The 27,824-nt window shown below is 48.9% G+C and overlaps 1 protein-coding gene across 2 annotated transcripts in view; it reads right to left on the bottom strand.

Annotated features, from left to right (window-relative positions):
• The window catches only part of LOC122545212 (nuclear factor of activated T-cells, cytoplasmic 4-like), a 147,283-nt gene that overhangs the window by 78,508 nt on the left and 40,951 nt on the right, over window positions 1–27,824 (bottom strand). For both annotated transcript variants that reach the window (XM_087974887.1, XM_087974886.1), the window contains exons 4-5: window positions 25,355–25,554; window positions 14,242–14,414 (exon numbers count right to left, since the gene is read on the bottom strand). In XM_087974887.1, coding sequence (XP_087831013.1) covers window positions 14,242–14,414; window positions 25,355–25,554 — 373 coding nt within the window. The remainder of the gene's footprint in view (window positions 1–14,241; window positions 14,415–25,354; window positions 25,555–27,824) is intronic.

Here is a 27,824-nt window from a genome sequence, read left to right on the forward strand (position 1 = left end):
GTGTGACAGAGAGTGAGAGACAGTGATACAGAGAGTGAGAGAGTGTGAGAGGGAGAGCCAGTGATACAGAGAGTGAGAGAGAGAGTGTGAGAGTGAGACAGTGATACAGCGAGTGAGATTGTGTGAGAGAGAGTGAGAGACAGTGATACAGAGAGTGAGAGAGAGAGTGCGAGAGAGAAACAGTGATACAGTGTGAGAGAGAGTGTGAGAGAGAGTGAGAGACAGTGATACAGAGAGTGAGAGAGTGTGTGTGAGAGAGTGAGAAACAGTGATACAGAGAGTGTGAGAGAGAGTGAGAGACAGTGATACAGAGAGTGAGAGAGTGTGACAGAGAGTGAGAGACAGTGATACAGAGAGTGAGAGAAAGAGTGAGAGACAGTGATAAAGAGAGTGAGAGAGTGTGAGAGAGAGCGAGACAGTGATACAGAGAGTGAGAGAAAGAGTGAGAGACAGTGATACAGAGAGTGTGAGAGAGAGAGACAGTGATACAGAGAGTGAGAGAGTGTGAGACAGTGATACAGAGAGTGAGATACAGTGATACAGAGAGTGAGAGAGTGTGAGAGAGAGAGACAGTGATACAGAGAGTGAGAGAGAGAGACTGAGAGACAGTGATACAGAGAGTGAGAGAGTGTGAGAGAGAGACAGTGATACAGAGAGTGTGTGAGAGAGAGTGAGAGACAGTGATACAGAGATTGAGAGAGACTGAGAGACAGTGATACAGAGTGAGAGTGAGAGACAGTGATACAGAGAATGAGAGAGTGTGTGAGAGAGAGTGAGAGACAGTGATACAGAGAGTGAGAGAGTGTGTGAGAGAGTGAGAAACAATGATACAGAGAGTGAGAGAGAGAGTGTGAGAGAGAGTGAGACAGTGATACAGAGAGTGTGACAGAGAGTGAGAGACAGTGATACAGAGAGTGATTGTGTGTGAGAGAGTGAGAAACAGTGATACAGAGAGCGAGAGAGTGTGTGAGAGAGAGTGAGAGACAGTGATACAGAGAGTGTGAGAGAGAGTGAGAGACAGTGATACAGAGAGTGAGAGAGTGTGACAGAGAGTGAGAGACAGTGATACAGAGAGTGAGAGAGTGTGAGAGGGAGAGCCAGTGATACAGAGAGTGTGAGAGAGAGTGAGACAGTGATACAGAGAGTGTGACAGAGAGTGAGAGACAGTGATACAGAGAGTGAGAGAGTGTGTGAGAGAGAGTGAGAGACAGTGATACAGAGAGTGAGAGAGAGAGTGTGAGAGAGAGTGAGACAGTGATACAGAGAGTGAGAGTGTGAGAGGGAGAGCCAGTGATACAGAGAGTGAGAGAGAGAGTGTGAGAGAGAGTGAGACAGTGATACAGCGAGTGTGACAGAGAGTGAGAGAGTGTGTGAGAGAGAGTGAGAGACAGTGATACAGAGAGTGAGAGAGAGAGTGTGAGAGAGAGTGAGACAGTGATACAGAGAGTGTGACAAAGAGTGAGAGACAGTGATACAGAGAGTGAGAGAGTGTGTGAGTGAGAGAGAGACTGTGATACAGAGAGTGAGAGAGAGAGTGTGTTGGAGAGTGAGAGACAGTGATACAGAGAGTGAGAGAGTGTGAGAGAGTGAGAAACAGTGATACAGAGAGTGAGAGTGTGTGTGAGAGAGAGTGAGAGACAGTGATACAGAGAGTGAGAGAGAGTGCGAGAGAGAAACAGTGATACAGTGTGAAAGAGAGTGTGAGAGAGAGTGAGAGACAGTGATACAGAGAGTGAGAGAGTGTGTGAGAGTGTGTGAGAGAGAGTGGGAGAGAGTGTGAGAGAGTGAGAAGAGACAGTGATACAGAGAGTGAGAGAGTGTGAGAGAGAGTGAGAGACAGTGATACAGAGAGTGAGAGAGTGTGAGAGGGAGAGACAATGATACAGAGAGTGAGAGAGAGAGTGTGAGAGAGAGTGAGACAGTGATATAGAGAGTGTGACAGAGAGTGAGAGACAGTGATACAGAGAGTGAGAGAGTGTGTGTGAGAGAGTGAGAGACAGTGATACAGAGAGTGTGACAGAGAGTGAGAGACAGTGATACAGAGAGTGAGAGAGTGTGTGTGAGAGAGTGAGAGACAGTGATACAGAGAGTGAGAGAGTGTGACAGAGAGTGAGAGACAGTGATACAGAGAGTGAGAGAGTGTGACAGAGAGTGAGAGACAGTGATACAGAGAGTGAGAGAGTGTGAGAGGGAGAGACAGTGATACAGAGAGTGAGAGAGAGAGTGTGAGAGAGAGTGAGACAGTGATATAGAGAGTGTGACAGAGAGTGAGAGACAGTGATACAGAGAGTGAGAGAGTGTGTGAGAGAGAGAGAGTGATACAGAGAGTGAGAGAGTGTGAGAGTGAGACAGTGATACAGCGAGTGAGAGATTGTGTGTGAGAGAGTGAGAGACAGTGATACAGAGAGTGTGAGAGAGAGTGAGAGACAGTGATACAGAGAGTGAGAGAGTGTGACAGAGAGTGAGAGACAGTGATACAGAGAGTGAGAGAGTGTGAGAGGGAGAGCCAGTGATACAGAGAGTGAGAGAGAGAGTGTGAGAGTGAGACAGTGATACAGCGAGTGAGATTGTGTGAGAGAGAGTGAGAGACAGTGATACAGAGAGTGAGAGAGAGAGTGCGAGAGAGAAACAGTGATACAGTGTGAGAGAGAGTGTGAGAGAGAGTGAGAGACAGTGATACAGAGAGTGAGAGAGTGTGTGTGAGAGAGTGAGAAACAGTGATACAGAGAGTGTGAGAGAGAGTGAGAGACAGTGATACAGAGAGTGAGAGAGTGTGACAGAGAGTGAGAGACAGTGATACAGAGAGTGAGAGAGTGTGAGAGGGAGAGCCAGTGATACAGAGAGTGAGAGAGAGAGTGTGAGAGTGAGACAGTGATACAGCGAGTGAGAGATTGTGTGAGAGAGAGTGAGAGACAGTGATACAGAGAGTGAGAGAGAGAGTGCGAGAGAGAAACAGTGATACAGTGTGAGAGTGTGAGAGAGAGTGAGAGACAGTGATACAGAGAGTGAGAGAGTGTGTGTGAGAGAGTGAGAAACAGTGATACAGAGAGTGAGACAGTGTGAGAGAGTGAGAAACAGTGATACAGAGAGTGAGAGAGAGTGTGTGAGAGAGAGAGAGACAGTGATACAGAGAGTGAGAGAGTGTGAGAGAGAGTGAGACAGTGATACAGCGAGTGAGAGAGTGTGTGAGAGAGAGTGAGAGACAGTGATACAGAGAGTGAGAGAGAGTGCGAGAGAGAAACAGTGATACAGTGTGAGAGAGTGTGTGAGAGAGAGTGAGAGACAGTGATACAGAGAGTGAGAGAGTGCGTGAGAGTGAGAGAGAGTGAGAAGAGACAGTGATACAGAGAGTGAGAGAGAGTGAGAGACAGTGATACAGAGAGTGAGAGAGAGTGTGAGAGAGTGAGAAGAGACAGTGATACAGAGAGTGAGAGTGTGAGAGAGAGTGAGAAACAGTGATACAGAGAGTGAGACAGTGTGGGAGAGTGAGAAACAGTGATACAGTGAGAAAGAGTGTGAGAGAAAGTGAGAGACAGTGATACAGAGAGTGAGAGAGTGTTTGTGAGAGAGTGTGAGACAGTGATACAGAGAGTGAGAGAGAGCGAGAGAGAGTGAGAAACAGTGATACAGAGTGAGATAGAGTGTGAGAGAGTGAGAAGAGACAGTGATACAGAGAGTGAGAAAGAGTGAGAGACAGTGATACAGAGAGTGAAAAAGAGTGAGAGACAGTGATACAGAGAGTGAGAGAGTGTGAGTTTGAGCATGAGAGTGAGAAACAGTAATACAGAGAGTGAGAGTGTGAGAGAGAGTGAGAGACAGTGATACAGAGAGTGAGAGTGTGAGAGAGAGTGAGACAGTGATACAGAGAGTGAGAGAGTGTGTGTGAGAGAGTGAGAGATAGTGTGAGAGAGTGAGAAGAGACAGTGATACAGAGAGTGAGAGAGTGTGAGTGAGAGAGTGTGCGTTAGAGCATGAGAGTGAGAGACAGTAATACAGAGTGAGAGAGAGTGTGAGAGAGAGTGAGACAGTGATACAGAGAGTGAGAGAGTGTGTGAGAGAGAGTGAGAGTGAGAGAGAGAGTGAGAGACAGTGATACAGAGAGTGAGAGAGAGTGAGACAGTGATACAGAGAGTGAGATACAGTGATACAGAGAGTGAGAAAGTGTGAGAGTGAGAGACAGTGATACAGAGATTGAGAGAGACTGAGAGACAGTGATACAGAGAGTGAGAGAGTGTGTGAGAGAGTGAGAAACAGTGATACAGAGAGTGAGAGAGTGTGTGAGAGAGTGAGAAACAATGATACAGAGAGTGAGAGAGAGTGTGAGAGAGAGTGAGACAGTGATACAGAGAGTGTGACAGAGAGTGAGAGACAGTGATACAGAGAGTGATTGTGTGTGAGAGAGTGAGAAACAGTGATACAGAGAGTGTGAGAGAGTGTGTGAGAGAGAGTGAGAGACAGTGATACAGAGAGTGTGAGAGAGAGTGAGAGACAGTGATACAGAGAGTGAGAGAGTGTGACAGAGAGTGAGAGACAGTGATACAGAGAGTGAGAGAGTGTGAGAGGGAGAGCCAGTGATACAGAGAGTGAGAGAGAGAGTGTGAGAGACAGTGATACAGAGTGAGAGAGTCTGAGAGTGAGAGACAGTGATACAGAGAGTGAGAGACAGTGATACAGAGAGTGAGAGAGTGTAAGAGAGAGTGAGAGACAGTGATACAGAGAGTGAGAGAGTGTGAGAGAGAGTGAGAGACAGTGATAGTGAGTGTGAGAGTGAAAGACAGTGATACAGAGAGTGAGAAAGTGTGAGAGTGAGAGACAGTGATACAGAGAGTGAGAGAGTGTGAGAGTGAGAGACAGTGATACAGAGTGAGAGAGTGTGAGAGTGAGAGACAGTGATACAGAGAGTGAGAAAGTGTGAGAGTGAGAGACAGTGTTACAGAGAGTGAGAGAGAGTTTGTGAGAGAGTGAGAAACAGTGATACAGAGAATGAGAGAGAGAGTGTGTGTGTATGAGAGAGTGAGAGACAGTGTTACAGAGAGTGAGAGAGAGTGTGAGACAGTGATACAGAGAATGAGAGAGAGAGTGTGTGTGTATGAGTGAGAGACAGTGATACAGAGAGTGAGAGAGAGAGTGAGACAGTGATACAGAGAGTGAGAGAGTGTGTGAGAGAGAGTGAGAAACAGTGATACAGAGAGTGAGAGAGAGTGTGAGAGGGAGAGGGAGAGACAGTAATACAGAGAGTGAGAGAGAGTGTGTGTGAGAGAGTGAGACAGTGAATCAGAGAGTGAGAGAAAGAGTGTGAGAGAGTTAGAGAAAGAGTGAGAGACAGTGATACAGAGAGTGAGAGAGTGTGAGAGAGAGTGAGACAGTGAGACAGAGAGTGAGAGAAAGAGTGAGAGACAGTGATACAGAGAGTGAGAGAGAGTGAGACAGTGATACAGAGAGTGAGATACAGTGATACAGAGAGTGAGAGAGTGTGTGAGAGAGAGACAGTGATACAGAGAGTGTGAGAGAGAGACTGAGAGACAGTGATACAGAGAGTGAGAGTGAGAGACAGTGATACAGAGAGTGAGAGTGAGAGACAGTGATATAGAGAGTGAGAGTGAGAGACAGTGATACAGAGAGTGAGAGTGAGAGACAGTGATACAGAGAATGAGAGTGTGTGAGAGAGTGAGAAACAGTGATAAAGAGAGTGAGAGAGTGTGTGAGAGAGTGAGAGACAGTGATACAAAGAGTGAGAGAGTGTGAGAGGGAGAGAGAGAGACAGTGATACAGAGAGTGAGAGAGTGTGTGAGAGAGTGAGAAACAGTGATACAGAGAGTGAGAGAGATAGTGAGAGACAGTGATACAGAGAGTGAGAGAGTGAGAAACAGTGATACAGAGAGTGAGAGAGTGTGTGAGAGAGTGAGAAACAGTGATACAGAGAGTGAGAGAGTGTGTGAGAGAGTGAGAAACAGTGATACAGAGAGTGAGAGAGTGTGTGAGAGAGTGAGAGAGTGTGTGAGAGAGAGTGAGAGACAGTGATAGAGTGAATGAGAGTGTGAGAGAGAGTGAGAGACAGTGATACAGAGAGTGAGAGACAGTGATACAGAGAGTGTGAGAGAGAGTGAGAGACAGTGATACAGAGAGTGAGAGAGTGTGAGAGAGAGTGAGAGACAGTGATAGTGAGTGTGAGAGTGAAAGACAGTGATACAGAGAGTGAGAAAGTGTGAGAGTGAGAGACAGTGATACAGAGTGAGAGAGTGTGAGAGTGAGAGACAGTGATACAGAGAGTGAGAAAGTGTGAGAGTGAGAGACAGTGTTACAGAGAGTGAGAGAGTGTGAGAGACAGTGATACAGAGAGTGAGAGAGAGTGTGTGAGAGAGTGAGAAACAGTGATACAGAGAATGAGAGAGAGAGTGTGTGTGTATGAGTGAGAGACAGTGATACAGATAGTGAGAGAGAGAGTGAGACAGTGATACAGAGAGTGAGAGAGTGAGACAGTGATACAGAGAGTGAGAGAGAGAGTGAGACAGTGATACAGAGAGTGAGAGAGTGTGTGAGAGAGAGTGAGAGACAGTGATACAGAGAGTGAGAGAGAGAGTGTGAGAGAGAGTGAGATAGTGATACAGAGAGTGAGAGTGTGAGAGGGAGAGCCAGTGATACAGAGAGTGAGAGAGAGAGTGTGAGAGTGAGACAGTGATACAGAGAGTGTGACAGAGAGTGAGAGACAGTGATACAGAGAGTGAGAGAGTGTGTGTGAGAGAGTGAGAGACAGTGATACAGAGAGTGAGAGAGAGAGTGTGAGAGAGAGTGAGACAGTGATACAGAGAGTGAGAGTGTGAGAGGGAGAGCCAGTGATACAGAGAGTGAGAGAGAGAGTGTGAGAGTGAGACAGTGATACAGAGAGTGTGTGAGAGAGAGTGAGAGACAGTGATACAGAGAGTGAGAGAGTGTGAGAGAGAGTGAGACAGTGATACAGCGAGTGTGACAGAGAGTGAGAGACAGTGATACAGAGAGTGAGAGAGTGTGTGAGAGAGAGTGAGAGACAGTGATACAGAGAGTGAGAGAGTGTGTGTGAGAGAGAGAGACAGTGATACAGAGAGTGAGAGAGAGAGTGTGTTGGAGAGTGAGAGACAGTGATACAGAGAGTGAGAGAGTGATACAGCGAGTGAGAGAGTGTGTGAGAGAGAGTGAGAGACAGTGATACAGAGAGTGAGAGAGTGTGTGAGAGTGAGAGAGAGTGATACAGAGTGAGAGAGAGTGAGAGACAGTGATACAGAGAGTGAGAGAGTGTGTGAGAGTGTGTGAGAGAGAGAGAGAGAGAGTGTGAGAGAGTGAGAAGAGACAGTGATACAGAGAGTGAGAGAGTGTGAGAGAGAGTGAGACAGTGATACAGAGAGTGTGACAGAGAGTGAGAGACAGTGATACAGAGAGTGAGAGAGTGTGTGTGAGAGAGTGAGAGACAGTGATACAGAGAGCAAGAGAGTGTGTGAGAGAGAGTGAGAGACAGTGATACAGAGAGTGAGAGAGTGTGACAGAGAGTGAGAGACAGTGATACAGAGAGTGAGAGAGTGTGAGAGGGAGAGACAGTGATACAGAGAGTGAGAGAGAGAGTGTGAGAGACAGTGAGACAGTGATACAGAGAGTGTGACAGAGAGTGAGAGACAGTGATACAGAGAGTGAGAGAGAGAGTGTGTGAGAGAGTGAGAAACAGTGATACAGAGAGTGAGACAGTGTGAGAGAGTGAGAAACAGTGATACAGAGAGTGAGAGAGAGAGTGTGTGAGAGAGAGAGAGACAGTGATACAGAGAGTGAGAGAGTGTGAGAGTGAGACAGTGATACAGCGAGTGAGAGATTGTGTGAGAGAGAGTGAGAGACAGTGATACAGAGAGTGTGAGAGAGAGTGAGAGACAGTGATACAGAGAGTGAGAGAGTGTGACAGAGAGTGAGAGACAGTGATACAGAGAGTGAGAGAGTGTGAGAGGGAGAGCCAGTGATACAGAGAGTGTGAGAGAGAGTGAGAGACAGTGATACAGAGAGTGAGAGAGTGTGACAGAGAGTGAGAGACAGTGATACAGAGAGTGAGAGAGTGTGAGAGGGAGAGCCAGTGATACAGAGAGTGTGAGAGAGAGTGAGAGACAGTGATACAGAGAGTGAGAGAGTGTGACAGAGAGTGAGAGACAGTGATACAGAGAGTGAGAGAGTGTGAGAGGGAGAGCCAGTGATACAGAGAGTGAGAGAGAGAGTGTGAGAGTGAGACAGTGATACAGCGAGTGAGAGATTGTGTGAGAGAGAGTGAGAGACAGTGATACAGAGAGTGAGAGAGAGAGTGCGAGAGAGAAACAGTGATACAGTGTGAGAGAGAGTGTGAGAGAGAGTGAGAGACAGTGATACAGAGAGTGAGAGAGTGTGTGTGAGAGAGTGAGAAACAGTGATACAGAGAGTGAGACAGTGTGAGAGAGTGAGAAACAGTGATACAGAGAGTGAGAGAGAGAGTGTGTGAGAGAGAGAGAGACAGTGATACAGCGAGTGAGAGAGAGTGAGAGACAGTGATATAGAGAGTGAGAGTGCGAGAGAGAAACAGTGATACAGTGTGAGAGAGAGTGTGAGAGAGAGTGAGAGACAGTGATACAGAGAATGAGAGAGTGTGTGAGAGTGAGAGAGAGTGAGAAGAGACAGTGATACAGAGAGTGAGAGAGAGTGAGAGACAGTGATACAGAGAGTGAGAGAGTGTGTGAGAGAGAGTGTGAGAGAGTGAGTGTGTGAGAGAGAGTGTGAGAGAGTGAGAAGAGATAGTGATACAGAGAGTGAGACAGTGTGAGAGAGTGAGAAACAGTGATACAGAGAGTGAGAGAGAGATTGTGTGAGAGAGAGAGAGACAGTGATACAGCGAGTGAGAGAGTGTGTGAGAGAGAGTGAGACAGTGATATAGAGAGTGTGACAGAGAGTGAGAGACAGTGATACAGAGAGTGAGAGAGTGTGTGTGAGAGAGTGAGAGACAGTGATACAGAGAGTGTGACAGAGAGAGAGAGACAGTGATACAGCGAGTGAGAGAGTGTGTGAGAGAGAGTGAGAGACAGTGATATAGAGAGTGAGAGTGCGAGAGAGAAACAGTGATACAGTGTGAGAGAGAGTGTGAGAGAGAGTGAGAGACAGTGATACAGAGAATGAGAGAGTGTGTGAGAGTGAGAGAGAGTGAGAAGAGACAGTGATACAGAGAGTGAGAGAGAGTGAGAGACAGTGATACAGAGAGTGAGAGAGTGTGTGAGAGAGAGTGAGAGAGAGTGTGAGAGAGTGAGTGTGTGAGAGAGAGTGAGAGAGAGTGTGAGAGAGTGAGAAGAGATAGTGATACAGAGAGTGAGACAGTGTGAGAGAGTGAGAAACAGTGATACAGAGAGTGAGAGAGAGAGTGTGTGAGAGAGAGAGAGACAGTGATACAGCGAGTGAGAGAGTGTGTGAGAGAGAGTGAGACAGTGATATAGAGAGTGTGACAGAGAGTGAGAGACAGTGATACAGAGAGTGAGAGAGTGTGTGTGAGAGAGTGAGAGACAGTGATACAGAGAGTGTGACAGAGAGAGAGAGACAGTGATACAGCGAGTGAGAGAGTGTGTGAGAGAGAGTGAGAGACAGTGATATAGAGAGTGAGAGTGCGAGAGAGAAACAGTGATACAGTGTGAGAGAGAGTGTGAGAGAGAGTGAGAGACAGTGATACAGAGAATGAGAGAGTGTGTGAGAGTGAGAGAGAGTGAGAAGAGACAGTGATACAGAGAGTGAGAGAGAGTGAGAGACAGTGATACAGAGAGTGAGAGAGTGTGTGAGAGAGAGTGAGAGAGAGTGTGAGAGAGTGAGTGTGTGAGAGAGAGTGAGAGAGAGTGTGAGAGAGTGAGAAGAGATAGTGATACAGAGAGTGAGAGAGTGTGAGTGAGAGAGTGTGAGTTAGAGCATGAGAGTGAGAGACAGTAATACAGAGTGAGAGAGAGTGTGAGAGAGAGTGAGACAGTGATACAGAGAGTGAGAGAGAGTGTGAGAGAGAGTGAAAGTGAGAGAGAGAGTGAGAGACAGTGATACAGAGAGTGAGAGTGTGAGAGAGTGAGAAACAGTGATACAGAGAGTGAGAGAGAGTGAGAGAGAGTGTGAGAGAGTGAGAAGAGACAGTGATACAGAGTGAGAGAGAGAGTGAGAAACAGTGATACAGAGAGTGAGAGAGTGTGTGAGAGAGAGTGAGAGTGTGAGAGAGTGAGAAGAGACAGTGATACAGAGAGTGAGAGAGTGTGAGAGAGAGTGAGAAACAGTGATACAGACAGAGAGAGTGAGAAACAGTCATACAGTGAGAAAGTGTGTGAGAGAGAGTGAGAGACAGTGATACAGAGAGTGAGAGAGAGAGTGAGAGAGTGAGACAGTGATACAGACAGTGAGAGAGTGAGAAACAGTCATACAGTGAGAAAGAGTGTGACAGAAAGTGAGAAACAGTGACACAAAGTGTGAGAGAGTGTGTGAGAGAGAGTGAGAGAGAGTGATACAGAGAGTGAGAGAGAGTGAGAGACAGTGACACAGAGAGTGAGTGTGAGAGAGAGTGTGAGAGAGAGTGAGAGACAGTGATAGTGAGTGTGAGAGTGAAAGACAGTGATACAGAGTGAGAAAGTGTGAGAGTGAGAAACAGTGATACAGAGAGTGAGAGAGTGTGAGAGAGTGAGAAACAATGATACAGAGAGTGAGAGACAGAGTGAGAGACAGTGATACAGAGAGTGAGAGAGTGAGAAACAGTGATACAGAGAGTGAGAGAGTGTGTGAGAGAGTGAGAAACAGTGATAGTGAGTGTGAGAGTGAAAGACAGTGATACAGAGAGTGAGAAAGTGTGAGAGTGAGAAACAGTGATACAGAGAGTGAGAGAGTGTGAGAGAGTGAGAAACAATGATACAGAGAGTGAGAGACAGAGTGAGAGACAGTGATACAGAGAGTGAGAGAGTGAGAAACAGTGATACAGAGAGTGAGAGAGTGTGAGAGAGAGTGTGAGAGAGAGTGAGAGACAGTGATAGTGAGTGTGAGAGTGAAAGACAGTGATACAGAGAGTGAGAAAGTATGAGAGTGAGAAACAGTGATACAGAGAGTGAGAGAGTGTGAGAGAGTGAGAAACAATGATACAGAGAGTGAGAGACAGAGTGAGAGACAGTGATACAGAGAGTGAGAGAGTGAGAAACAGTGATACAGAGAGTGAGAGAGTGTGTGAGAGAGTGAGAAACAGTGATACAGAGAGTGAGAGAGTGTGTGAGAGAGTGAGACAGTGATACAGAGAGTGAGAGAGAGTGAGAGAGAGTGAGACAGTGATACAGAGAGTGAGAGAGTGTGAGAGTGAGAGACAGTGATAGAGAGTGAGAGAGTGTGTGAGAGAGAGTGAGAGACAGTCATACAGAGAGTGAGAGAGAGAGAGAGAGTGATACAGAGAGAGAGTGTGTGAGAGAGAGTGAGAGACAGTCATACAGAGAGTGAGAGAGAGAGAGAGAGTGATACAGAGAGAGAGTGTGTGTGAGAGAGTGAGAGACGGTTTACCGCCGCTCCCCAGGGTGTGAGTGAGGCCGCGAAGGGAGGGACTGGGTATGACGTGGTTCCCCTGTTACTGGAGCAGGGACGGAGTTGGATCGGAGGCAGATCTGAGGATATTCCGGAGACGAGGTGCCGGGGCATGGGAGGAGACTGAATTGTGATGGTGGATTGGCCGTGCTAAATTACCCATAGTGCCCAGGGATGTGCAGGTTAGGGTGGATTGGCCGTGCTAAATTACCCATAGTGCCCAGGGATGTGCAGGTTAGGGTGGATTGGCCGTGCTAAATTACCCATAGTGCCCAGGGATGTGCAGGTTAGGGTGGATTGGCCGTGCTAAATTACCCATAGTGCCCAGGGATGTGCAGGTTAGAGTCGATTGGCCATGCTAAATTACCCATAGTGCGCAGGGATGTGCAGGTTAGGGTGGATTGGCCATGCTAAGTTACCCATAGTGCCCAGGGATGTGCAGGTTAGGGTGGATTGGCCGTGCTAAATTACCCATAGTGCCCAGGGATGTGCAGGTTAGGGTGGGTTGGCCGTGCTAAATTACCCATAGTGCCCAGGGATGTGCAGGTTAGGGTGGATTGGCCGTGCTAAATTACCCATAGTGCCCAGAGATGTGCAGGTTAGGGTGGATTAGTCTGGGGTAAATGTAGAGTAATGGGGAATGGGTCTGGGTGGGTTAGTCTTCAGAGGGTCGGTGTTGACTTGTTGGGCCGAAGGGCCTGTTTCCACACTGCAGAGATTTTGGATTCTTGCTGTGAGATGTTCCTGACCCCTGCACAAATTGAGCTCGCTCTCCGTCCGGAATTCGAAACCTTCCTCGAGATAAACGGGAAAAGTTCGGGGAGGACAGAGTCACCTGGTTGGGGAATTCTGCAGCGTTGGGAGCGGGCAGTCGGAGGGGGTCGGAGTCTGGGAATTTGCGCCGGAACGTTCTGGAGAGAGAGAGACAGAGAGAGAGAGAGACAGAGAGAGAGAGAGAGAGAGAGAGAGACAGAGACGGAGAGAGAGAGGCAGAGAGAGACAGACAGAGAGAGAGAGGCAGAGAGAGAGAGAGAGAGAGAGAGAGACGGAGAGAGACAGAGAGAGAGAGAGATAGAGACAGAGAGAGAGAGACAGAGAGAGAGAGGCAGAGAGAGAGAGAGACAGAGAGAGAGAGACAGAGAGAGAGAGGCAGAGAGAGAGAGAGGCAGAGAGAGAGACAGAGAGAGAGAGAGACGGAGAGAGAGAGAGACGGAGAGGGAGAAACAGAGACAGAGAGAGTGAGAGAGAGAGAGAGAGAGAGAGACAGAGAGAGACGGAGACAGAGAGAGACGGAGAGGGAGAGACAGAGAGAGACGCAGACAGAGAGAGACGGAGACAGAGAGAGACGGAGAGAGAGAGAGACGGAGAGAGAGGGGTGACACACAAAGAGCAGGAGAAGTTTGGGAACTCTCTCTCTCCCCCGAATCGTGGCCGTTCCCGGAGTTTAAATGTGAGAAAGGGAAATTGGTGTTGAGCGCAGACATTCAGAGATGTGAGCAAGGAGGACCGAAACATGAGACTCATCGAGATGTACAGGGCACAGGAACAGACCCTTCGGCCCGTCCCGTCCGTACGGATATCTCTAACCTAACCCAGTCCCTGTTTGCCAGCCCCTGGCCCATTACCCTCCAATCCCTTCCTATCCCTGTCCCCATCCACCCTTTTCAATGCTGTCATTGTACCAGCCCCCACCCCTTCCTCTGGCAGCACATTCCACACACGCACCACCCTCTGGGTGAGAAAGTTACCCCTCAGCTCCCTTTCCCCTCTCGCCCTAAACCTACCCCCCTCTAGTTCTGGACTCCCCCCACCCCAGGGGGAAAGACCTTGTCTATTTACCCCTATCCACGCCCCCTCACGGTTTTATAAACCAGGTCACCCCCTCAGCCTCCGACGCTCCAGGGAAAACAGCCCCAGCCTGTCCAGCCTCTCCCTGTAGCTCAAACCCTCCAACATCCTGGTAAATCTTTCCTGAAACTCTTTCACAACATCTTTCCGATGGGAAGGAGACCGGACTTGCACGCGATATCCCAACAGTGGCCCTAACATCTCACCGAAGGTTGGCGCTGGGAGGTCATGCTGAACTGGCAATTGGGTGAGGTCGCTTTTGTGATACTGAGTTCAATTCTGGTCTCCCCTGGTATGGGGCGGGGCTTGAATAAACCGGAGAGGGTGTGGAAAAAGATTTACCAGGATGTTGGAGGGTTTTCAGGTACAGGGAGAGGCTGGGGCTGTTTTCCCCGGAGCGTCGGAGGCTGAGGGGGTGACCTGGTTTATTAAACCGTGAGGGGGCGTGGATAGGGGTAAATAGACAAGGTCTTTTCCCCCCCTGGGGTGGGGGAGTCCAGAACTAGAGGGGGTAGGTTTAGGGCGAGAGGGGAAAGGGAGCCGAGGGGTAACTTTCTCACCCAGAGGGTGGTGCGGGTGTGGAATGAGCTGCCAGAGGAAGGGGTGGGGGCTGGTACAATGACAGCATTGAAAAGGTGGATGGGGACAGGGATAGGAAGGGATTGGAGGGTAGTGGGCCAGGGGCTGGCACACGGGGACTGGGTCGGGTTAGGGATGCCAGGGGTCGGCACGGACGGGACGGGCCGAAGGGGGGTCTGTTTCCGCGGCCCCGCACGAGCTGGCGAAATGGGGACTGGCGCAAGGGGCCCGCGCCCGCGCCTCGCTCGGAGCTGGGCGAGAACTCACAGCACTCGATGGGCACAGATGCCACCTGCAGCGACACCACCTTCCCGCTGGGCTGGGGCACGTGGACCCGGAATACCATCCGCACGCGGGTGTTCTTCCGACCAATGTCCGTCTCCCCTTTCCGCAGCTCGATGTCGGAATTCCGAAGCTTCAGGATCCCGGCGCAGTCGATGCTGGAGGGAGAGGGGCTGGGAGGTGAATCGGGATCCACTGATACACGGCTTTCCCCCCTCCCCCCACCCCCGCCCTCAGCACCTCCATCAAACCCCCCCCCCCTCCCCCTCATCCCAGGGACAGGGACAGCAAGGGGTTAGATACAGAGTAAAGCTCCCTCTACACTGGCCCCCTCATCCCAGGGACAGGGACAGCAAGGGGTTAGATACAGAGTAAAGCTCCCTCTACACTGTCCCCCCTCATCCCAGGGACAGGGACAGCAAGGGGTTAGATACAGAGTAAAGCTCCCTCTACACTCTCCCCCCCATCCCAGGGACAGGGACAGCACGGGGTTAGATACAGAGTAAAGCTCTCTCTACACTGTCCCCCCATCCCAGGGACAGGGACAGCACGGGGTTAGATACAGAGTAAAGCTCCCTCTACACTGTCCCCCACATCAAACACTCCCAGGGACAGGGACAGCACGGGGTTAGATACAGAGTAAAGCTCCCTCTACACTGTCCCCCCCATCCCAGGGACAGGGACAGCACGGGGTTAGATACAGAGTAAAGCTCCCTCTACACAGTCCCCCCCATCCCAGGGACAGGGACAGCACGGGGTTAGATACAGAGTAAAGCTCCCTCTACACTGTCCCCCCCATCCCAGGGACAGCACGGGGTTAGATACAGAGTAAAGCTCCCTCTACACTGGGATGGGGGGGACAGTGTAGAGGGAGCTTTACTCTGTATCTAACCCCATGCTGTCCCTGCCCCTGGGATGGGGGGGGGGGACAGTGTAGAGGGAGCTTTACTCTGTATCTAACCCCATGCTGTCCCTGTCCCTGGGATGGGGGGGACAGTGTAGAGGGAGCTTTACTCTGTATCTAACCCCATGCTGTCCCTGTCCCTGGGATGGGGGGGGACAGTGTAGAGGGAGCTTTACTCTGTATCTAACCCCATGCTGTCCATGTCCCTGGGAGTGTTTGATGTGGGGGACATGGGGTTAGATACAGAGCGAGGTGTATATGTGTGTGTGTGTCTCTGTGTGTGTAAGCACATGTGTGCGCGAGTGTGATTTCATGTGTGTGTGCGCACATATGTGTGTGCGTCTGTGTATGCGCGCGAGTGTGTGTGTGAGTGTGTGTCTGTGTGTGTGAGTGTCTGTGTGTGTGTGTCTATTGTGTGAGTGTGTGTATGAGTGTGAGTGTGTGTGTGTGAATGTGTGTGTGAATGTGTGTGTGAATGTGTGTGTGAGTGTGTGTGTGAGTGTGTGTGTATGAGTGTGTGTATGTATGAGTGTTGGTATATGTGTGAGTGTGTGTGAGTGAGTGTGTGTGGTGTGGAGTGTGAGTGTGTATGCGTGTGAGTGTGTGTGTGTATGTGTAAGTGTGTGTGTGGGTGTGTGTGAGAGTGTGTATGACTGTGTGTTGTGTGTGTGTGTTTGTGTGTGACTGTGTGTGTGACTGTGTGTGTGTGAGGGTGTGTGTGCGAGTGTGTGTGTGTGTGTGAGTGTGTCTGTGAGAGTGCGTGTCTATGTGAGTGTCTGTGTATGTGTGTATGAGTGTGAGTGTGTGTATGTGTGTGACATTGTGTGTGTGTGTGAGTGTGTATGTATGTGTGAGTGTGTGGGTGTGTGTGTCCGTGTGTGTGTGTGTGTGAGAGAGAGTGAGTGTGTGTGTGAGTGAGTGTATGGGTGTGTGTGTGTGTGTCTGTGTGAGTGTGTGTCTGTGTGAGTGTGTGTGTATGTGTGAGTGTGTGGGTGTGTGTGTCCGTGTGTGTGTGTGTGTGAGAGAGAGTGAGTGTGTGTGTGAGTGAGTGTATGGGTGTGTGTGTGTGTGTCTATGTGTGAGAGTGTGTGTGAGTGTGTATGTGTGAGTATGTGTGAGTGTGAGTCTGTGGACGTGAGTGAGTGCATGAGAGTGTGAGTGTATGTGTGAGTGTGTATATATGTGTGTGAATGTGTGTGTGTCTGTGTGTGTGAGTGTGTGTGTATGAGTGCGAGTGTGTGTGTGAGTATGTGTGTGAATGTGTGTGTGTCTATGTGTGTGAGAGTGTGAGTGTATGAGTGTGAGCGTGTGTGTGAAAGTGTGAGTGTGTACGGGTGTGAGTGTGTATGTGTGTGTATGAATATGAGTGCCTGTGTGTGTGTGTGAACGTGTGTGTGTTTACGTGTGCGAGAGTGTGTGTGTGAGTGCGAGTGTGTGTGTGTGTATGTGAGTGTGTGTGTGTGTATGTGTGAGTGTGTGTGTGTGTGAGTATGAATATGAGTGCCTGTGTGTGTGAGTGCCAGTATGTATATGAGTGTCTGTGTGTGAATGTGTGTGTGTTTACGTGTGTGAGAGTGTGAGTGTATGAGTATGAGCGTATATGTGTGAGAGTGAGTGTATGAGTGTGAGTGTGTATGTGTATGAGTGTGTGAGTGAGTGTGTGTATGAGTGATGAGTGTGTGTGTGTATGAGTGTGAATGTGTCTGTGTGAATGTCTGTGTACGTGTGTGTGTGTATTAATGTGTGTGTGTGAGTGTGTGTATGAGTGTGACTGTGTGTGTGTCCGTGTGTGAGTGTGTGGGTGAGAGTCTGTGTTTGTGTGTGTGTATGAGTGTGAGTGTGTGTGTGTGATTGTGTGTGTGTCTGTGGTTGTGAGTGAGTGTGTCTGTGTGTGTGAGTGAGTGTATCTGTGTGTGTGAATGAGTGAGTGCGTGAGTATCTGTATGTGTATGTGTTAGTGAGTGTGTGTCTGTGTGTGTGAGAGTGAGTGTGTGTATGTATGAGTGTGAGTGTGCATGTGTGAGTGTGTGTCTGTGTGTGTGAATGTGTGTGTGTTTGTGTATGAGTGTGCGTGAATGTGTGTGTCTTATGTATGTGAGTGTGTGTGTATATGAGTGTGAGTGTGTGTGAGTGAGTGTGTATGTGTGTGAGTGTGTATGTGTGTGAGTGTGTATGTGTGTGTGAGTGAGTGTGAGTGTGGGTGTGTCAGTGTGTGTGTGAGTGCGTGAGAGTGGGTGCGTGAGTGTGTGTGAGTGAGTGTGTATGTGTGTGTGTGTATGTGTGAGTGAGTGTGTGTGTCAGTGTGTGTCTGTGTAAGTGTATGTGTGAGTGTGTGTGTACGAGAGTGTGTGTGAGTGTGTGATGAGTGTGTGAGTGTGTGTATGAGTGTGTGTGTGTGTACAAGTGCATGTGTGTGAGCATGTGTCAGTGTGAGTGTGTGACTGTGTGTGTGAGTGAGCGTGAGTGTGTGTCTGTGTGTGTGTGTGTGAATGTGAGGGTGTGTATGAGTGAGTGTGTGAGTGTGCGCACACGTATGTGTATGCATGTGTGTCTGTGCATGTGAGTGTGTGTGTTTGTTTGTGAATTTGCCTGAGAGTGTGTGTGAGTGAGTGTGTGCACTTGTGTTTGTGTACGCATGTGTCTGTGTGTGTTTGTGTGCGTGTATCTGTGTGTGTCTGTCTGTATGTGTGTGTGTGAGTGTGTCTGTGGGTGTGTGTGTGTTAGTGTGTGTACGTCTGAGTGTGTGTGTGTATGAGTGTGAGTATGTGTAAGTCTGTGTGCGTGAGCGAGTGTGTGAGAGTGTGAGGGTCTATGTGTGTGCGTATGAGTGTGTATGTATGTGAGTGTATGTGTCGGTGTGTGTATGAGTTTGAGTGTGTGTGTGTGAGTGTTTCTGTGTGAGTGCCTGTGTACGTGAGTGTGAGTGTGCATGTGTATGTGAGGAGTGTGCGTGTGAGTGTGCGAGTGTGTGTATGAGTGTGTGTATGAGTGTGAGTGTGTGTGTGTGAGCGTATGTATGTGTGTGTGTGAGTATGTCCGAGTCTGTGTAAGTCTGTGTGTGTGAGCGAGTGTGCGAGAGTGTGAGTGTGTGTGGGTCTATGTGTGTTGTGTGTATGAGTGGGTATGTATGTGAGTGTGTGTGTGTATGAGTGGGAGTTGTGTGCGTGAGTGTGTGTATGTGTGAGTGTGAATATGTCTGTGTGAGTGTCTGTGCATGTGTGTGTGTATGTGTGAGTGTGTCCGTGTGTGTGAGTGTGTCTGTGTGTGGGTGAGTGTGTGTATGTGTTAGCATGTGTGTGTGTCTGTGTGTGTGAGTGTGTGTGTGTGTATGAGTGTGTATGTGTGAGTGTGTCTGTGTGTGTAAATGTTTGTGTGTGTATGTGTGAGTGTGTGTGTATGAGTGTGTATGTGTGAGTGTGTGTATGAGTGTGTGTGAGTGTGTGTGAGTCTCTGTGTGTGTGAATGTGTGTGTGTCTATGTGTGTGAGTATGTGTGTATGAGTGTGAGCGTATGTGTGAGTGTCTGTGTGTGAGTGAGTGTGTGAGTGTGTGTGGTGCGGTGTGTGAGAGTGAGTGTGCATGTGTGTGAGTGTGTGTGTGAGTGCGTGAGTGTGAGTGTGTGTGTATGTGTGTGTGAGTGTGTGTATGTGTGAGTGAGTGTGTGTAAGTGTCTGTGTGTATGCGTTAGTGTGAGTGAGTGTCTGTGTGTGTCTGTGTGTTTGTATGAGTGTGTGTGTGAATGTATTTGTGATTGTGTGAGTGTGTGTATGTGTGAGTGTGTGTGTGAGTTTGTGTGTGTGTATGAGTCTGTGAGTGTGTGTGTGTTTGTATGTGTCAGTGTGTGTGTGTTTGTGTATGAGTGTGTGTGTAACTGTGTGAGTGTGAGTGAGTGTGTGTGAGTGAGTGTGAGTGTGTGTGAGTTTGTGTGGCTGTATGTGAGTGTGTATGAGTGTTAGTGTGAGAGTGTGCGCGAACATATGTGTATGCGTGTGTGTCTGTGCATGTGAGTGTGTGTGTTTGTGAATGTGTCTGAGAGTGTGTGTGGGTGATTGTGGATGAGTGTGAGTGTTTGAGTGTGTGAATGAGTATGTGTATGTGTGTGCATGAGTGTGTCTGTGAGTGCGAGTGTGTGTGAGTGCGAGTGTGTATGAGTGTGTGTGTGTATGTGTGTGAGTATGTGTGTGTATGAGTGTGGGTGTGTATGTGTGAATGTGTGAGTGTGTGTGTATGAGTGAGTGTGTGAGTGAGTGTGTGTGTGTGTATGCGTGTGTGTGTGTGTGAGTCTGTGTGTGTGAGTGTGAATGTGTGTGTCAGTGTGTGTGTCTGTGTGTATGAGTATGTGTGTGTATGAGTGTGAATGTGTGTGTGCATGAGTGTGTGTGTGTGATGTGTGTGTGGTGTGTGAGTGTGTGCGTGTATGAGTGTGAGTGTGTGTATGAGTGTGAGTGTGTGCAAGTGCATGAGTGTGAGCATGTATCAGTGTGAGTGTGTGACTGTGTGTGTGTGTGAGTCAGCGTGAGTGTGTGTGTCTGTATGTGTGTGTGTATGTGAGTGTGTGTATGAGTGAATGTGCACGCACATATGTGTATGCATGTGTGTCTGTGCATGTGAGTGTGTGTGTTTGTGAGAGTGAGTGTGTGCACTTGTGTTTGTGTACGCATGTGTCTGCGTGTGTTTGTGTGCGTGTATCTGTGTGTCTGTCTGTATGTGTGTGTGTGTCTGTGTGTGTGTGTGTACGTGTGAGTGTGTGCATGAGTGTGAGTATGAGTTTGAGTGTGTGTGTATGTGAGTGTGTCTGTGTGAGTGCCTGTGTGCATGTGAGTGTGTGTGTGAGTGTGTGTGAGTGTGTGTGTATGTGTGAGTCTGTGTGAGCAAGTGTGTGAGAGTGTGAGTGTGTGGGTCTATGTGTGTGCATATGAGTATGCATGTGAGTGTATGTGTGTGTTGTGTATGAGTGGGAATGTGTGTGCGTGAGTGTGTGTATGTGTGTGAGTGTGTGTGTTTGAGTGTGAGTGTGTGTGTGTCTGTGTGAGTGCCTGCGTGTGTGTGACTGCAAATGTGTGTGTGAGTGTGAGTGTGTGTTTGAGTGTGTGTGCGCGTGAGTGTATGTGAGTGTGAATGTGTCTTTGTGAGTGTCTGTGTTTGTGAGTGTGTTTGTATGAGTATGAGAGTGTGTGTGTATATGAGTGTGTGTGTGTCTGTATGTGTGTGTATGTGTCTTTGTGAGTGTGAGTGTGTGTGTCAGTTTGTGTATCTGAGTGTGTGTATGTGTATATGTGAGTGTGTGTATGTGTGTGTGTGTAATAGTGTGTGTGTGTCTGTGTGTGAGCGAGTGTGTGTGAGAGAGTGTGTATGAGTGTGTGTGTATGTGTGAGTCTGTGTAAGTCTGTGTGTGTGAGCGAGTGTGTAAGAGTGTGAGTATTTGTGGGTCTATGTGTGTGTGCGTATGAGTGTGTATGTATGTGAGTGTATGTGTGTGTGTGTATGAGTGTGAGTGTGTGTGTGTGTGTGTATGTGTGAGTGTGAATGTGTCTGTGTGAGTGTCTGTGCATGTGTGTGTGTGAGTGTGTGTATGAGTGTGTGTGTATGTGTGTGTATGTGTGAGTGTGTGTGTATGGGTGTGAGTGCGTGAGTCTGTGTGTATGAGTGTGAGTGTGAGTGTGTCTGTGTGTGTGTGTGAGAGTGTGTCTATGTGTGTGAGTGTGTGTGTTTGAGTATGAATGTGTGTGTGTGTATTTGAGTGTGAATGTGTGTATGAGTGTGTGTGTGTCTGTGTGCCTGTGTGAGCGTGTCTGTGTGAGTGCCTGTGTGTGTGAGAGTGCAAGTGTGTGTATGAGTGTGTGTGTGAATGTGTGTATGTGTGAGTGTGAGTTTGTGAGTTTGTGTGTGTGAGTGAGTGTGTGTGACTGTGTGTATGTGTTTGAGTGTGAGTGTCTGTGTGTGTGAGTGTATGTGTGAGTGTGAATGTGTCTTTGTGAGTATCTGTGTTTGTATGAGTGTGAGTGTGTGTGTGAGTGTGTGTGTGAGTGTGTGTATGTGAGTGTGTGTATGTGAGTGTGTGTGTGAGTGTGTGTGTATGTGTGATTGTGTGAGTGTGTCTGAGTGTATGTGTGTGAGTGTGTGAGTGTGTATGTGTGTGAATGTGTGTGTATGTGTGTGTGCGAGTGTGTGTGAGTGTACGTGAGTGTGTGCATATGGGTGTGTTTGAGAGTGTGAGTGTGTGTCTGTGAGTGTGTGTGTCTGTGAGTGTGTGTGTGTATGAGTGTGTGTGTGAATGTGTGTGAGTGTGTGTACGTGTGAGTGTGTGAGTGTATGTGTGTGTCTATGTGTGAGCTTGTGTGTGAGTGTATGTATGTGTGACTGTGTGTATGAGTCTGTGAGTGTGTGCGTGAGTGTGTGTGTATGAGTGTGTGACTGTGTGTACGAGTGTGTTTGTGTTTGTATGTGTGAGTCTGTGTGAGTGTGTGTGAGTGTGAGAGAGTGTGTGTGTCTATGTGTGTGAGTTTGTTTGAGTGACTGTGAGTGTGAGTGTGTTTGTGTGTGAGTGTGTGTATGTGTGTGAGTATGTGTGAGTGTGTGTATGTGTGAGTTTGTGTATGTGAGTGGGTGTGAGTGTGAGTGTGTGTGAGTGCGTATCTGTGAGTGTGTATGTGTCTGTGTGAGTGTGTGTGTGTGTATGTGTGAGTGTGTGTGTATGAGTTTGTGTTTGTGAGTGGGTGTGAGTGTGAGTGTGTGTGAGTGCGTATCTGTGAGTGTGTATGTGTCTGTGTGAGTGTGTGTGTATGAGTTTGTGTGTATGAGTGTGAGTGTGTGTGTGTGTCTGTAAATGTGTGTGTGTGTCTGTGTGTGTGTATGTGTGTGTGTGTGTCTGTTTGTGTGAGTATGTCTGTTTGTGTGAGTGTGTGAGAATGTGTGTGTATGTGTGTGTGCGAGTGGTGTGAGTGTACATGAGTCTGAGTGTGTGCATATGGGTGTGAGCGTGTCTGTGTGAGTGCCTGTGTGTGTCTGAGAGTGCAAGTGTGTGTATGAATGTGTGTGTGTGAGTGTGTGAGTATGTGTGTGAGTCTGTGTGAGTGAGTGTGTGTATGAGTGTGCGTGTGTGAATGTGTTTGTGATTGTGTGTGTATGTGTGTACGTGTGAGTGTATGTGTGTCTGTGTGAGTTTGTGAGTGTGTGTATGAGTGTGAGTGTATATGTGAGCTTATGTGTGTGTGAGTGTGTGTATGTGTGACTGTGTGTATGAGTCTGTGAGTGTGTGCGTGAGTGTATGAGTGTGTGACTGTGTGTGCGAGTGTGTGTGTGTTTGTATGTGTGAGTCTGTGTGTGTATGAATGTGAGTGTGTGTGTGTGAGTGTGTGTGTGTCTAAGTGTGTGTGTGTATGTCTATGTGTGAATGTGAGAGTGTGTGTGTCTATATGTGTGTGTGTGAGTTTGTTTGAGTGAGTGTGTGTGTGTGTGTGTAAGTGTGTGTGTGAGTGTGAGTATGTGTGAGTGTGTGTGTATGAGTTTGTGTATGTGTGTGTGTATGAGAGTTAGTGTGTGAGTGTGAGCGTGTGTGCGTAAGAGTGTGTGAGTATGTGTGAGTGCGTGTCTGTGTGAGTGTATGTGTGTGTTTGAGTGTGTGTATATGAATGTGAGTGTGTGTGAGAGTGTGTGTGAGTGTGAATGTATGTGTCTGTATGTGTCAGTGTGTGTGCGTATGAGTGTGTGTGTGCGCGCACATATGTGTATGCGTTTGTGTCTGTGCATGTGAGTGTGTGTGTTTGTGAATGTGTCTGAGAGTGTGTGGGTGAGTGGGTGTGAGTGAGTGTGTGCACGTGTGTTTGTGTACGCATGTGTCTGTGTGTGTTTGTGTGCATGTGTCTGTGTGAGTGTGTTTGTCTGTGTGTGAGAGTGTGTGTGTGTGTATGAGTGTGTGTATGAGTGTGTATGAGTGTGTGCGTGTGAGTCTGTGTGATTGTGTGTGTATGTGTGAGTGTGAGTGTGTGTCTGTGTGAATGTGTGTGTGTCTGTGTGTGTGTATGAGTGTGAGTGTATGACTGTATGTACGTAAGTGTGTGTGTGTCTGTGTGAGTGCCTGTGTTTGTGAGTGCGAGTGTGTGTATGAGTATGTGTGTGTGAGTGTGTGTATGTGTGAGAGTGTGTGTGTATGTGTGAGTCTGTGTATGTGTTGGTCTTTATGTGTGTGTGAGTGTGTATGTGTGAGTCTGTGAGTGTGAATATGTGTTTATGTGTGAGAGTATGTGTGAGTGTATATGAGTGTGATTGTATGTGTGTGTGTATGAGTGTGAATGTGTCTGTGTGAGTGTCTGTGTATGTGTGAATAAGTGTGTGTGTGTATGAGTGTGTGTGAGTGTGTGTCTGTATGTGTGAGTATGTATGTGCGAATGTGTGTGTGTGTATGAGTGTGAGAGTGTGTGTGTGAGTGTGAGTATGTGTGTGTCTGTGTGAGTGCCCGTGTGTGAGTGCGAGTGTGTGTGTATGTGTGTGAGTGTGTGTGAGTATGTGTGTATGAGTGTGAGTGTGTTTATGTGTGAGTCTTTGTGTGAGTGTGAGAGTGTGTGTGTGTGAATGTGTGCCTATGTGTGAGTATGTGTATGAGTGTGATTGTGTGTGAATGTGTGTGTATGAGTGAGTGTGTGTATGTATGAGTGTGAATGTGTCTGTGTGAGTGTCTGTGTATGTGTGTGAATGAGTGTGTGTGTGTGAGTGTGTGTGTCTGTGTGTGTATGTGTGTACGTGTGTGTGTCTGTGAGTGCCTGTGTGTGAGTGCGAGTGTGTGTATGAGTGTGTGTGTGTGTGTGAGTATGTGTGTGTATGTGTGAGTCTGTGTATGTGTGAGTCTTTGTGTGTGAGTGTGAGAGTGTGAGTGTGTGTGAATGTGTCTATGTGTGAGAGTATGTGTGTGTATGAGTGTGATTGTGTGTATCTGAATGTGTGTGTGTATGAGTGAGTGTGTGTGTGCTTGTGTGTATGTGTGAGTGTCTGTGTATGTGTGTGAATGAGTCTATGAGTGTGAGTGTGTGTATGAGTGTGGGTGTGTGCGAGTGTGAGCGTGTGTATGAGTGTGAGTGTGTGTACGTAACTGTGTGTGTGTCTGTGTGAGTGCGAGTGTGTGTGTGAGTATGTGTGTGTGTATGAGTGTGAGTTTGTGTGTATGTGTGAGTCTGTGTATGTGTGAGTCTTTGTGTGTGAGTGTGTGTGTGTGAATGTGTGTCTATGTGTGAGAGTATGTGTGTGTATGAGTGTGATTGTGTGTATGTGAGTGTGTGTATGAATGAGTGTGTGTGTGTGAATGTGTATGTGTGTGAATGAGTGTATGAGTGTGAGTGTGTGTATGAGTGTGTGTGTGTGTGTGTCCGTGTGTGTATGTGAGTGTGTCTATGTGTGTGACTGTGTGTGTGAGTGTGAGTGCATGTGTGTGTCTGTGTGAGTGTCTGTGTATGTGTGTGAGTGTGTGTATGTCTGTGAGTGTGTATGTGTGAGTGTGTGTGTATAAGTGTGTGTGTGTGTGTGTTGTGCAGTGTGTGAGTGTGTGTGTGTGAGTGAGTGTGTGTGGTGCAGTGTGTGAGTGTGTGTCGGTTTGTGTGTGAATGTGTGTGGGTGTCTGTGTGTGACTGTGTGTGTGAGTGTGTGTGTGAGTGTGTGTCTGTGTGAGTGTCTGTGTATGTGTGAGTGCATGTATGAGTGTGTGTGTGAGTGTGCATGTATGAGTGTGTGTGTGAGTGAGTGTGTGTGGTGCAGTGTGTGAGTGTGTATGTGTGTGAGTGTGTGTGTGTGAGCGTGTGTGTGTGTATGAGTTTGTGTATATGAGTGTGTGTGTGTGTGTATGTGTGAGTGTGTGTCTGTGTGAGTGTATGTGTGACTGTGTGTGTATGAGTGTGAGTGTGCGTGGGTCTGTATGTGTATCTGTGTGAGTGTATGTGTGTGTGTATGAGTGGGTGTGTGTATGATGTGTGTGAGTGTGTGTGAGTCTGTGAATGAGTACGTGTGAGTGTGAGTGTGTGTACGTGTGAATGTGTGTGTGTCCATGTGAGTGAATGTGTGAGTGTGTGTGTGAATGTGTTGGAGTGTGCGTGTGTGTGAGCGTGTGTATATGTGTGTGTGTACGTGTGAATGTGTATGTGTGTGTGTGCATGAGTGTGTGTTTGTGAGTGTGTGTGTGTGTGTGTGTGGTGCGGTGTGGGGGAATTACTTGGCTGTCATGTTGTTCTCAGGCAGCAGTGGGACCTCGAGGATTTTGGTGGTGCCCAGAGCAGCCTCCTGGCTTGCCGTCGCTACCATCTTGCCCGTGATGCGGTGGACCTGGTAGAAGGGGTGGGGCCGCAGGTTTCGCTCATCCGCCGTTCCGATGAACATCTGGAGCGTGAGGGGTTTCTCCATGTAGCCCTGCAGCTGTGTGGGAGGACGGGGTGGTGGGGGGGGAGGGGGAGGGGGAGGGGGGAGGGGGAGGGGGAGGGGGGAGGGGGGGGGGAACAGAGAAACAGCCCGTTCACAACCTGCCATGGACGTTCCGCGCCAACCCCCAGCCAAGTCCCCGCGTCTCCCTCCACACAGCCTGAATCTCACTGAGTTATGATCGCTGTTCCCTAATCGTTCCCCACATCACTCAAGTACCACCCTGAGCTCATTTCAAAACATCAGCCCCACCCTAGCACCCCACCACTTCTTGGGGCACAGCTCCACCCATGCCAACCCGCTCCCACCAACTCCCCGCGCCTCCCTCCTCCATCCCGAGACTCGCTGTGTTATGATCGCTATTTCCTAATCATCTCCCAGAGCTCACTTAGAAATATTGGCCACCCTTTGCCCCCCCTCCCCTCGCCCGATGCCTTCCTTCTTTGGGTATGGCTCTACCCATACCAAACCCCCACACCCCCCCATCCCACCAATCCTTCCGCGTCACCCTCCTCCATAGCCCGGGTCTCACTGAGTTATGATCGCTATTCCCCACATCACTGACTCAGCTCCCAGAGCTCACATCGAGATCTCAGTTCACCTCCCCGCCGAAATGCTCGCTTCTGAAACGTCAGCGCTGCCCTGCCCACCCCTGGTATGGCCGCTCGGAGCCCCCGGCGATTTGGTTTTAACAGGGGAGGGAGGGTTCGTGGCCGGAGAGCGTCACGGCCTGGCCCTGGCTCCGATGCCACCATCGCCGAATCCGACAGCAGTTTCAGCCGTTCCGTCTTGCCCTGGAGTGGAGGGTGGCGGTGGGGGAGGGTGTGCTCCGGTTTCTGGGCGTCTGCGTGGGTTTCCTCGGGGTGCTCACACAGTCCAAAGACGTGCAGGTTAGCGTGGATTGGCTGTGCTAAATTACCCATAGTGCCCAGGGATGTGCAGGTTAGTGGTGGATTGGCCGTGCTAAATTACCCATAGTGCCCAGGGATGTGCAGGTTAGCGTGGATTGGCTGTGCGAACTTACCCATAGTGCCCAGGAATGTGCAGGTTAGGGTGGATTGGCCATGCCAAATTACCCATAGTGCCCAGGGATGTGTAGGTTAGGGTGGATTGGCCGTGCTAAATTACCCACAGTGCCCAGGGATGTGCAGGTTAGGGTGGATTGGCCATGCTAAATTACCCATAGTGCTCAGGGATGTGCAGGTTAGGGAGGATTGGCCGTGCTAAATTACCCATAGTGCCCAGGGATGTGCAGGTTAGGGTGGATTGGCCGTGCTAAATTACCCATCGTGCCCAAGGATGTGCAGGTTAGGGTGGATTGGCCGTGCTAAATTACCCATAGTGCCCAGGGATGTGCAGGTTAGGGTGGATTGGCCGTGCTAAATTACCCATAGTGCCCAGGGATGTGCAGGTTAGGGTGGATTGGCCGTGCTAAATTACCCATAGTGCCCAGGGATGTGCAGGTTAGGGTGGATTGGCCATGCTAAATTACCCATAGTGCTCAGGGATGTGCAGGTTAGGGTGGATTGGCCGTGCTAAATTACCCATAGTGCCCAGGGATGTGTAGGTTAGGGGGGAATTGGCTGTGCTAAATTACCCATAGTGCCCAGGGATGTGCAGGTTCGGGTGGATTGGCCGTGCTAAATTACTCATAGTGCCCAGGGATGTGCAGGTTAGGGTGGATTGGCCGTGCTAAATTACCCATAGTGCTCAGGGATGTGCAGGTTAGGGTGGATTGGCCGTGCTAAATTACCCATAGTGCCCAGGGATGTGTAGGTTAGGGGGGAATTGGCTGTGCTAAATTACCCATAGTGCCCAGGGATGTGCAGGTTAGGGGGGAATTGGCCGTGCTAAATTACTCATAGTGCCCAGGGATGTGCAGGTTAGGGTGGATTGGCCATGCTAAATTACCCATAGTGCCCAGGGATGTGCAGGTTAGGGGGGAATTGGCCGTGCTAAATTACCCATAGTGCCCAGGGTGAGATGTATTGGTCAGGGGTAAATGTAAGGGAATGGGTCTGGATGGGTTACTCTTCGGAGGGTCGGTGTGGACTGGTTGGGCTGAATACCCTGTTTCCACACTGAAGGGAATGTATGATACTAATCTCCTTCGGCCCATCCCGTCCGTGCCGACCCAGATAGCCCTAACCTAACCCAGTCCCCGTTTGCCAGCTCCTGGCCCATTACCCTCCAATCCCTTCCTATCCCTGTCCCCATCCACCCTTTTCAATGCTGTCATTGTACCAGCACCCACCCCTTCCTCTGGC

The sequence above is a fragment of the Chiloscyllium plagiosum genome, unplaced genomic scaffold (genome assembly GCF_037043375.1).
Source record: "Chiloscyllium plagiosum isolate Xiang-an unplaced genomic scaffold, Cpla_swu_hap1 HiC_scaffold_27, whole genome shotgun sequence".
In the NCBI taxonomy this organism is placed as follows: Eukaryota; Metazoa; Chordata; class Chondrichthyes; order Orectolobiformes; family Hemiscylliidae; genus Chiloscyllium; species Chiloscyllium plagiosum.